The sequence below is a fragment of the Mustela erminea genome, chromosome 3 (genome assembly GCF_009829155.1).
Source record: "Mustela erminea isolate mMusErm1 chromosome 3, mMusErm1.Pri, whole genome shotgun sequence".
NCBI classification, from domain to species: Eukaryota; Metazoa; Chordata; class Mammalia; order Carnivora; family Mustelidae; genus Mustela; species Mustela erminea.
In genome coordinates this window covers 88,935,019-88,947,463 of record NC_045616.1, presented here as the reverse complement: position 1 = coordinate 88,947,463, position 12,445 = coordinate 88,935,019, and the positions used below count along the sequence as shown (strand labels likewise).

At 36.6% G+C, this 12,445-nt stretch overlaps 1 protein-coding gene across 9 annotated transcripts in view; it reads right to left on the bottom strand.

Moving 5' to 3' along the window:
- FAM13B (family with sequence similarity 13 member B) overlaps positions 1-12,445 on the bottom strand; it is a 73,455-nt gene that overhangs the window by 10,871 nt on the left and 50,139 nt on the right. For 5 of the 9 annotated variants that reach the window (XM_032336614.1, XM_032336620.1, XM_032336616.1 and 2 more), the window contains 9 exons: positions 12,164-12,228; positions 9,941-9,989; positions 9,379-9,529; positions 6,512-6,577; positions 4,902-5,112; positions 3,430-3,559; positions 2,747-2,828; positions 998-1,063; positions 562-791 (listed from right to left, as the gene is read on the bottom strand). In XM_032336614.1, coding sequence (XP_032192505.1) covers positions 562-791; positions 998-1,063; positions 2,747-2,828; positions 3,430-3,559; positions 4,902-5,112; positions 6,512-6,577; positions 9,379-9,529; positions 9,941-9,989; positions 12,164-12,228 — 1,050 coding nt within the window. The remainder of the gene's footprint in view (positions 1-561; positions 792-997; positions 1,064-2,746; positions 2,829-3,429; positions 3,560-4,901; positions 5,113-6,511; positions 6,578-9,378; positions 9,530-9,940; positions 9,990-12,163; positions 12,229-12,445) is intronic. The other 4 variants (XM_032336617.1, XM_032336622.1, XM_032336618.1 and 1 more) reach the window with 3 other exon arrangements.

Here is a 12,445-nt window from a genome sequence, read left to right as displayed (position 1 = left end):
CACAACAATCATACTGTCTTAGTATTTTAATGGACATAATCATATATCTTTAAGTCATAAGACAGTTGAAGGGACTCAGGGGCAGAATGCAAATAAAGTGAGTCGGGGCCTGGCAAAAGCTAACAGCACAATCCCTGTAAGTATCAAGACACAAGGCCGAGATTAAAGCTCAGTTATGTTTAGGCTCTTCATTTTGCCAACTGTCCCAGTACAAATGAACAGATCAGGATTCTGGCTTTTTCAGTTTTACATTTTTTTTTTTAAGATTTTATTTCTAAGTAATCTTTACACCCAGTGTGGGGCTCAGAACTCCTAACACCAAGATCAAGAGTTGCAAGCTCTACCAACTGAGCAAGCCATGTGCCCCTTAGTTTTACTACTGTGATTCACTCCCAGAAAGTCTGGTCATTTCTGGTGTGCAGATAAAAACATGTTGTTTACCTACAAACTTGGAGAGCAGATTCAGGCCAGTAAGACTACCTACAATCTCTATGCCACTGGGGTACTTCTTTTCAGGGACTCTAAAGGCTAGTCTGGGTAAAAAGCATAGCTCAAGATTACTTTGATATCTTCCGGAAGACACCGTTCAACACGTTTTTCTTTCAGTCTTTTCAGAATAAGTTCAAGTGTTGCTTCCTTAGATGGCTTCTTCTCCTTCTGAATGACCTTGGATTCATCTTCATTCTCTTCATCTTCATGGTACAGAGAAGAGCCAAAGCTTTTTGGAAGAGTGTTACTACGTGGGCGTGTCTGAGGTACAAATTCTCCATCAGAGCTTTTGTGTTTTGCATCTACATTTCAGAAGCAAGAGGACACACAGATCAGTAATAATGATTTTGTTAAAGAAGCAAAGAGTGATAAGCAAGATATACAACAGGAAAGTAGACGTTAACAGCACACAGGCTCCGGTATTTCAAGGTTACATGAAATACTGAAATTCTGTATGTGGCAAGCTATTCCATTCATTCTTTTAACAGTAATTCATAGAAAGCCTTACCATAAAGTGAGATTTTCTGGTAAGCATTAGTGGTACAGTAGTAAACAAACAGACATCGTCCCTGTTCTCATGGAGCATATATTCAAGGAAATAAAAACAAAAACCAAAAAACAAAATAATTTCAAAGAATGCCAAGAGCTATAAAGAAGAGAACATAGGATGTTGTCACAGTGCTAAAAGCAATGTACTTTAGGGAACAGCAACTATATTTAATGGACTGAAAAAGGACTTTTAGAAATAGGGACATACTAGGTGAACATGGAAGAAACAGCAGCTAATGGAGCACAGAAGACTTAGGGGAAGAGCATTCCTCCCCAGTTGAAGTAATAGCCAGCCAGAGGCCCTGAAGCATGGTATGTTTAAGGAACAGAAAATGAGAGTGGGATGTGATAAAATGGACTAAGGGCACAGTAGGCAAGGAAATGAGGCAGCTAAGGATCTATATAACCTCAGACATACATGATCACTACTTCTCTCCATGTAAGGATTTATTCTAAGTTAAAAGGGAAGTTCATTGAGGGCTCTGATGATAAAGTTAAGAGAGTTTTTTAAAAGATAATTCTGGCTGCTACATAGAGAATGAACTGTGAGACAATAAATGGGGAAGAAAATTGGAAAATTAGTTAAGAGACTAATGCTTGTCAATTTAATACACCCATCAGTAACACATTCAAGGTAATGATTTTCACAGACAGTTGGAAATTGTCATTAAACAAGGAAATGCTGAATAGAATTATAGGGGAAAATTCTAAAGAGGTAAGGAAACTTATTTTAACCCAAGGATGTGAACTCAATGACCACAGGGACAAATAACTGTCTTATCCAGCAACATAGACTCAGATGTCTACAAGTACTTGGTACTTAATAATAGTAAAAATTTTGTTGAATAAATTCAAATGAATATACCAAAATGTGATGCTCCACGTTATAAGCCCATAGTTGGTACAGATAATTTTTTAAGTATTAACAAATACTAAAACGCATGCTGATTAAACACCTATAAAGCAAATATAACTTAGCAGCTGCTATATTGGGCCAACACCCACAACACACACCTAGTTTTTCTTTAAAGAAGACTTACAATTTTTAGTCTCTGTAGTATAAACAGTTTATTGTGACAGTCGTAAATACCTATCAAAAATTCTTAATGAAATACCTACCAAAACCAAAACTGCTTAATATTTGAACTGTTTTTCCAGATAAACTTTTTTTTTTTTTAAGATTTTATTTATTTATTTGTCAGAGACAGAGGGAGAGAGAGCGAGTGAGCACAGGTAGACAGAGAGGCAGAGGGAGAAGCAGGCTCCCTGCCGAGCAAGGAGCCCGATGCGGGACTCGATCCCAGAACCCTGGGATCATGACCTGAGCCGAAGGCAACTGCTTAACCAACTGAGCCACCCAGGCGTCCCTCCAGATAAACTTTTTAATATCACCTATGAATATACAATCTAGGGCACTTTTCAAAAGACTAAGAGAAACACCAGAAAGACATACAGAAGAATAGAGTACTTCAACTTTGACCATAACTAATAAAAGAACAAAAGGAAACTTTTATTTTTGCCAAATAGTGTCTCAGATTTAAAAATCATCAAAAATTATAACCATAATTCTCATAGAATATTATTCTCACTATTAATTCATGTCACAGAATTATTCATACAATTTTCATGTAATAAAGAGAATACTACAATGATGAGAATAAAAAATCTGTTTAAAGCAAACATATTATAAAAATGATATATTTTCTACCTTTAATTTGCTTCCGCAGTTTGGTAAGCTCTGTCATCCATTTTAATACCTTTGGATTGGCTGCAATATCACTGTAGGAGGGCTAAAAAATTAAGGAACATGGACACCTCTGTGTAAGCGATAACTGTTAACTGATGCCCAAGTAATATATTACAGTTCCCACAGCAGACAATTCATTCAATCCTTATTTCATCTTACCTTATATGAAGTAGACAGAACAGAATATCAGGTAAAGTTCTCTCAGAGCAGAATCTAGCAACTGATGAAAGCCAGATTTGGAGATAGGTCTTCTGACTCAAAGTGTAAGATTCTTTCTACTTCATATGTTCCAGTTATTAAATATCTGTCCCCCTCCCTCCCATACCTTCCCTCTCCCATCACCCCTTGCTATTTGTGGTTTTTGAGGAAGCAGAAATAGCATTAACATGATTTGTTAATGTAAAGTATTTCATTTTAAAATTATACAAGCTTTTTGCTGATTAAAATATAAAGATCCACTGGTAAGAATACTGGCCTGGAAATGAGGCAGCTAAGGATCTATATAATCTCAGATCTACATGATCACTATTTCTCTGCACACCTCAACTTCATTATCTAAGGGAAGAGATGGACTAACGCTCTCCAAAGAACCTCCTCCCAGTTCCAATGTATCTGCCAAACCCTGGACAATGCTATAAATTTACCTTGCTATTTCTTTCCCTTTCAAACTGTTCCTCAAATTGTCTAATTTTTTTCTGAAGTTTCTTGACCAACTGATACGGTGTTCTGTCTTCTCTTTTTTCATCGTTTGAACTGAAGGATGATCTTCGAATCCTGAATTAAAATAAGAGTGTTAGTTAAAATTTCAATTATTACAGATGGTAGCTAGATCTATGAGGGGGTTCATTTCAATGTACAAAACTATCATATTACTATGATGTACACCTAAAACCAAAACAATTTTTTCAAATTTTGTTTTTTAGTTTTATTTATACCCATAGTGGAGCTTGAACCTACAACCCTGAGATCAAAAGTCACCCACTCTACCGACTGAGCTAGAAAGGCACCCTGAAAGTAAGAGAATGTTGTATGTTAATTATATTAAAAAAAAAAAAGTTACCTGATCAAAAAATTTTTTTCAAGTTATCAACACTATGACTCTTATCACCCTGATATAACATCACGCCATTTCCAAGAAGCAAATCTTTATTTTTTTTTTATTTTTTATTTTTTAAAGATTTTATTTATTTATTTGACAGACCGAGATCACAACTAGGCAGAGAGGCAGGCAGAGAGAGGAGGAAGGAGGCTCCCCACTGAGCAGAGCCCGATGTGGGGCTCAATCCCAGAACCCTGGGATCATGACCTGAGCTGAAGGCAGAGGCTTTAACCCACTGAGCCACCCAGGCGCCCCCAAGAAGCAAATCTTTAAAGTAAAAATTAAGTCCCTAAAACTAAGGACAGGTAGTGTTAAAAAAACAAAAAACAAACAAAAAAACCCAAAACAAAACCTTACACTATAATTTTAGAGACCACACCATTAGCTAACACAAATACTGCTGAAAACAATATATAATCCCTCAAAAGTTGTTTAGACTAAAGCAGAAATGAAACAAAGATGCCCAGCTTAGAGTCTGTTTTGTATTCAAATTACAAAGGAAAGGGGCGCCTGGATGGCTGTCTGCCTTTGGGTCAGGTCATGATCCCAGGGTCCTGCGATCGAGCCCCACATCAGGCTCCCCTGCTCTAAAGGGAGCCTGCTTCTCCCACTTCCATTCGACCTGCTTGTGTTCCCTCTCTTGCTGTCAAGTAAATAAAATCTTAAAAAAAAAAAAAAAATTGCAAAGGAAAGGTTTTGACATTCAGAATCAATTTAAAATCCTGACAATACAAACATGAGGAATTGGTGAGTTCCACTTGCTGCTTCCCTTCCAGAGTTCTGTATTTCAGTAATAGGTGAAAAAAATGATTATGTATACTGTGTGGTAAGTCTAATAGAAAGCAAACCTCTACACCTCATGAACTCAGAATTTATGAGCCCCCACCAAAAAATTACAAAAACATTTTTCATGATAGAGGGGGAGAAGCTTTGAATTGTAAGGTCTGAAGGATTAAATTTTGCAAAGGATCTAGTGACATAAGAATCACCTCTCCTAAGTATATAAAAATAATGTACCTAGTAAAAGAAAGTGCCTTAGATGAGGAATCCAATGTTTCTGGATCATGTAGGAAACGCTGGCTTTGCCCAAAATCTAAACTACGATGTGATAATACTGGAGGACAGTCCTCTTCCAGGGGGTGATGATTCATTCTTCCAGCTTGTGGAGAGAGCTGAGCTTCTCCAGACTCAGAGTCTTCCTGCCAAGACTTAAAAGCAGGAAATGGCTCTGTAAAACAAACACAAATAATGGTACCATGGGTCTCTTGGTTCTGCATGGAAAAAAAAGTCACACAACTATCAGATATATTTTCTTTAAATCATATCATTATGTAGTGGCTCATATAATATTTATTATGTACTTTAAAAAAAAAAAAAACAAGGGATAAGGGATACAGGATCTTCATAAAGCCTACTACTATAGTTTCTAATTTTCTATGTTTTTTTTCTTTTGCTCAGAGTTCCATTTTCCCATAGAAGTATTACCTTAAATTTCTGAACCCAGTCACAAAGCAAGAAAGGACACTGTCAAGCTCTTAAAGTTGTATTAGATATTATTTTTTAAGTGCTGTTTTATAAACAATAAATACAAAACCGTCCTCAAGAGCTGCCAGGTGAATAAGCTATCACTCACTGTCAAGTGACTGTCTTAAAACTGGAAGGAAGCTATTCCCCCACGCTATTCACAACACACCAAATGGAGCTCTCTGACCCCAAAAGAATTCTTAACATTTCCAAATGGTGCCAGCTTACTCATCTGACAGCACCCGGCCCTGAACATTAAATTGTGTTTGTTATTTTCAATTACAGGATTTCTATGTTTACTACATATCTGAGTAATTAAACACTCAACAGTATTATCAGGACAAAATTTAACAGCACTAGATCTTAAGCACATTTATCTTCCTGGAGCTATCCTGTATGTTCTCAAATGAACCCACGTCGATTTATTTGATGTCTGTGCCCATGTTAAGGTCTGATTACATACAGAACACATACAATCCACAAATATACTCCAAATACAAAAATACAAGTATCACTAGAATCCAAAAAGCGGAAATACTTTTCCATCTACATATTAACCTTATTTATAACTACGATTTAAAACTTTGATGTATGACATCATATTAACAATAGCAAAAGTGAGTTTTTAAGTATTTTTGGATGCAAAGATGGTTTGACAGTGTCAAAAAGACTGGTATTTTCTTTTTCTTCACACAATAGGAAAGGATTGCTACTTTAGAAATTTAACTTTATATATTAGCAATTTAAAGCACTACATAATTTTTCCAGGGTAATAAGATAATTTAGATAGTTTTTAAAGCCCCGATTAATCTGATAACTAAAAATTGGGTACAAAGCGTGCAATCCCAGAATAAACCCAGCAATAAAGTGATTTTCAAAGCAACCCTTGTACCTGCTTCCCAGCAAATAACTGGTAATAAGCATTTTGTGAGAAATCACCTGTTTTAAGAGGGAAGTAACAAAAACAATTATATCTGGGTATCATTTTTAACCCAGAACCATTTTCCTAATATATGGGGACAGCAGGAGAAGGGCTCATAAAAAGGCAAACAAAGTGAACCATCAAAACGCAAAAAAACTAAACTATGGTGAACCATACTTACCCTCCCCATCTCTCTGCAGATGCATTGTTTTGAAATCAATGAGGGGAAAAGTGATAGGGCATGACGCTAATAAAATGGAAAAAATGGCAAAAAATACTAAAGTGAACACACAGCACAGTCAGAACAAACCATACACATAACTAACACAAAGCCAAAGATACCAAAACATTTCCCTAAAACCAGTTAGGCATTCTAATCAAAAACTTTGTTCAAAGAAATTACTACTAACCAAACTTTAAAAAAAAACACAAACATATTTCCATTTCAGCAAGCAAGGCAAAAAAATCAAAGTAGTGCTGTTTTATTAAAACTGAAGAAATGGAAACTCTTAACCAAGTACTGTTTGAAGCGTTTCAATTTAGTTGATTTGACAGAAAAATACCTCCCTTAGTTTGCTCTTTGGAAAGATCCTACTTGCATTTCTTCCAAGAGTTTTAGCAGGAGAGAATCTGAAGGAAAGCTACTGCCCACTTGTATTAAAAGCCAAAACCTTTTGACCAGCTGCTGCAAATTCATACCACTGGTGGCCATGTGCTGCCTGCTTGGCAACTGTATCCTGCTGTCCTTCCCTTGAGCAATACAAAACACAAAACCCACACACCAAGGAAGAGGGAGGTGGGCTTCCATTTGGAGTGACCCCACTTCTCTTTTTTAAGAGTCACATCAAACAAGGTAGATCTCTGATTCCAAGGTATCTAGGGTCTAAAATAATTTGGCCTCTTACAGAAGACTTTCATTAGAACACCCTAATTCCTAGATATAGAAAATCAATCTTTGTATATTGGTGGCAAATTGGAAGGAAAAACATATTCTGGTAACAGCCACTCTTCTAAGCACATGCAGGGTTCATGGCTGAAAAGGTCACTCAAATGTAATAGTTACCACCAATTCTCTGAAAGTCACTGACCCCTATTTTTATAAAAGTCAGTGGGAGGCCTATGTGGATCTGTCACAGCTGCTGAGCCAGGTCTGTAACAGGTGAGCTGAGGCACTGAAAATCAAAGGTCTATAGTTACTTTCTTTCCATACCACAAGCTGTAAGGGGAGGATTCTGACAGGGAAACAGTGAGCCCAGCATTAAATTCACTTTAGGTAAGCCTCCAGAAAGCTGAAGCTGAACACAGAAAGTTTTATCTCCTCAGACAATGGAAAACAAGTGCTTTTCTATGCTTAAAACTTAAGATCAGAACGCCCAGGCCAAAGATTATGAAGGTCTATTTATCTGCGTCCTCCAAAACGGAGAAGCATCAGCCCTCTGTCAGAATCCCACTTCATCTTTCAGAGACTCCTCTCCTACTATGGCTGGCTCCAGGGATGCTCTGATGACCACCACTTCTTTTCAGTGACCATGTCAGGATAAATAAATGAAAGGGACAGTTGATCTTTTCTGCCACCAGGATGTTAACATATCCCCTAATTCGGGGGAGCATCTTCATAAATTCCAAACATCCTAAATAACCCAGAACAAAGCAAAAGAAAGACAACTTCCTGATTTAATCTAAGTTAAGACACATAATATGCCACTAGGCATGCCAAACATCTAGAACCAAAAAAAAAATTAAAAAAAAAAAAAAAAAGGAGGGGGGTGGAGAGACAGCAATAAAGATTGGCACAGACAATGACTTGGCTGGGGCTTTAAAAAAAAAAAATTGGCTATACCTTGAAAAATAAATAAATAAACTCCAGTAGTGATCAAATGAGCAGACTTGAGGTAGCAAAAGGAGCCTGTGGTACTAGCACTGCAATTCTTGTTACTACCACTGTATGTCATTAGCTAACTTGCCAAGGGTAAGTTAACCAAGGGAACTTCATCCAAGTGCACAAATAAGTAACTTGGAAGATTCCCGAGTTGTCTCAATGTCTCCTTACCTAGCAAGGTGTATGATACAGGACTCCTAAATTCAAATCTGTTGTTGACTTTCACCCCCCCACCCCCAACATTTTAAAGTTTATAAATATACAGTAAACTTGAAAAAATTTCACAGTGAACACTGATCAATACACCAACCATCTAGATTCAACCATTAACATTTTACTGTATTTGCTTTGTAACATTTATCCATCCCGCTGAACATCGTATTTTTTCATGGATTTCAAAGTAAACGGCAGGTAATAATATACTTCCCTATAAACCCTTCAGCATGCAAATCACTCACTGGAGTTTGATATTTATTTAGGTTTTGCATCTTTTGATTAAAAAAAGAAAAAACTTACATACAATGAAATACAAGTGTTAAGTACACATTTGCTGAGTTTGGACATATATATATTTATACACACACACACACACACACACACACACACACACACACGTGGCTTGCTTTTTGAATTTCAACTTTTTTCCTTTGTAAAAATTGTTAGGACTCTGTTCCCGTGCTTATATAATCTAATACACAGATATAGGGATATGGTACAGTGTTTGCTTAGAAATGCCTTCAAAGACCATTATGGGATTTAAAAAAAAAAAAAAAAAAACCAGGTTTCCTAATGATCATATAGGAAATGTAGTTACATGTAAGTGGTAAGATCCCCCAAGCCCTAACATATGAGATTTTCCAAGACTGGTTTAAACCTGGTTTAACAATTTACAAAAGCCTATCCTGGGGCATTTTATTTTTTTAATCAGTTCTAACTTTACCTTCAAAGCTAATGGATCAGCTAAGAACTTCTAGTTCGTATGACATAGTTGCCCTACAATCTCATTAGAGCATCTGAGTAAAAAAACACTCACTCACTCCTCTTACATGAGAGAACAGAAAGCCAAAATGAGTAAGGTTGTCCAGAAAAGAGCAATAGTCTCATTATTGCTTTAGGTAATTTCAGTTACAAATAACAATATCAGGAAAATAACGTGTGGTTAAAATTACCTTCCCATTTATCACCATCAGAGACATTCTTCAGATCTAAATGTGGAATTTGGGTTCCACATGCTGCTTCCCCTTGAACACCAACACTCTGACCTCCTGGCACTTCTGATTCAGTGTTGGCATTCAAATCACATATCCTGCTACTAGAATCCTGTATTTTAAAATAAAGAATACATTTCACAACCACAAAGCTTTTCTCACTCAGCTTAAAAACAAGCAGCATTATCTTTGTATGGTCTCCATTACTGTACTATTGTGCCTATATATTCAGCTGTCCTACTCCCACCATCCAAACTATTTTCAAACACACATTTGCAGTTTTATACTATATACTACTGGTAGACAAAGTGTGGATCCCAAATTCAGGAAAATGTTTTTATAACCAAGTTACTGGTAACCAAAAGTGACAAATTAAGTCGTTGCTTAATTGTAAAATATCTGGCAACAGACTCTATTTTTAAATCTCCTTTAAACCTATTCAACCCAAGAGTTAAAGACCAGATACAGTAATTGGTGGGTTAAACCCAGTCACATTTTAAGAACCATAAGAAAAAAATCTTACCAGAATCAAGTGTGACAATGTATCACTGTCAAATGACACATATTCTTTCCTAAAAATACAAGTACAGCTATTAATGTTTTAAGAATAAGTAGGTTACTATCACTGTACATTTCTTACCTAGATTCTTCTCTTCCCCTTATAGTCAGCATTTATAATGTGAGAGAAGAAAATGACAACTGGACATATGCCCATTCTTTGGAGCCCTATGTCTGAAAATCACACACTACTGAAAAGATCCACAGAATTACTTCAGGTTTAGAAAATTTAAGTAACATCTCCACCCTCCCACACAACCGTCCCCCACCAAAGAAAAACATTTTAAAAGTAAAACTAAAATCCACAGTAAATAGAAACCAAAAGGGTTGAATGTATAATGGAAAAGATTTTGTAAAGCAAATATTAGTTTTAACCAAATAGCTTTATTATCCCCCACTCTGGGACTTTCTTTTCTTTTAAAGATGTTTTTTAAAGGTACAGTGATGGTCCTATATGTTATTTTCTTTTATGGTCCTATATTTTAAATCTGATTATGTTCTATCACAATCAGAACAAGGTACTACTTCTAAACCTTTCCTTCCTCAAAACATAATGGTAAGATATAAAAAGGAAATTTCTAAAAATTTCAAGTCCCTCTTATACCCCCCATAAAAACGAACCCCTATTTAGAACAAATATCAGAGCAAGCTGTCCAAAATGATCTCTCCCTATTTGACCAGTCAACAGAGCATCTGGTATTACAGTAGGTTAGCAATGTATCTATTGTGGGAAATTTCTTCTTCCCAAAGATATGGTGGCAATTTACAATGGTACACACAGATGCTGCTTCTACCCTGCCTTAACAGTGTGTACCCAGAAGACAGGTCTTGATCTAACTAAGGCAAGTCTTCTCCTCACATGCGTAATTACCTTGTTCTTGCTGAGCATGAGAAATGAGCTAAATTCCCTGGCAAGCTCAAAGGCCTTCCCTTGCTTAGAGTGGAAGCAAATGGTGGAATGAGCTACATTCTACCTTGAGACTACAAAAGACCCAATCACCTAAACTTGAGAAACATGAGTGTTAAGCATGCAAAATGTAATCCATCTAACCAAGGAACTTTTTGGATCTAAAAACAAGTTTGCTAACCTATACACAAGTTGAAGAGGAAAGAGCTTTTCCAAAAAGATTGAGTCCTCACTAAATGGATCCTTATTGTTCTACCAAATCCAGATGTCATCATTCTGGGGATGCCTGTTTATCTTATATCTTCAGCCCATAGCTCCAATACTCCCTGGGCTGGAAGAGGATCATTCCTGCCTCCTGAAAGGAAGCACAAGGAACTGCTGTAAGCAGGAAATCTGTGGACCTTCAGAGTATGGAGACACTCCAGAGACATGGCTCCAAAGAATTTACTTACCCTCAGAGAACAGGTTTCCTACTCACAATTAAGAGAGACAATGGCATTAACACAAGTTTACCCTCACCAACAAGCTATCACCAAATCAGTAATGTTTGAGAATCCTCAGTATTTACAATCTAGTCTGCATTCACTGTAAATTTGTTTTCTGAATATCAAATTATCTTTCCTAAGAAGTCATTATACACTGCTTGGCAATGTCTCAAAGAATCAGAAAATGGGTAACAGGACCCAAAACCTACTCACTGACTTAAAATATTCTAGAAAGCTTCTGCTCAAAGGTACTGTATCTATCGAGTATCTATGGAGACTACATATGACTGAAATACTGATTGCCTCAGTAGCTCCCTCCCATTTTTGCTGGCCAAGGAGGTAAGCAAGCAGAAACTGAAGTAAGACTATACTGGGATACACCAAGAAGAAGCTGGAAAGGGAACAAAAATATCCTGTACAAATTTGGTAAAACAAATATGCTACAATCTTTCAATTCGTTATCCACAGTTCTAAGACTATGAATTAACTCACTGAAAGGTGTATTCAGAATATCAATAAAGTCCCAATTGTTTTACAAATCAACTGAAAGTTTGGAGTGTCTCCAAGAAGGCTCTGTTCTTCCCTCCGAACATTTTCCAAGTTATAACTATGTCTGTCTGAACCTGTAGCCCCTCTGAATATTTATGAATATGCTTTATGCTTACCATTAAACAAGTAGCTGGTTTTTCAGATTTTCAAAAATGTATAATAGATAAATTCATCTAAAAATCTCACTCCCAAATCTGTGAAGGGCTCCAATTCTTAAGATGATTGAGTAATGAAAGAAAATGCTTACCCCTCAAGACAGCCATCTTCACTATCACCATGGTCACTGCATGGCTCTAACAGTATACCTACAGACTGACAAAAAAGAACATAACTGCTGTATTAACGGAGCTCCCAACACTCATGTACGAGAAGAAGTTTCCAACCTAAATCATGGTATTAGATTGCAAGTTAATCAAATGCCCCCTTTTAATTCTTCATAATAGTCTACAGGTGTTGGCATCTCTTTAAAACCTGAGGCATATGCATGTGTGTGCATGTGTATAAAATGGAGATCTGCATACTCACTACA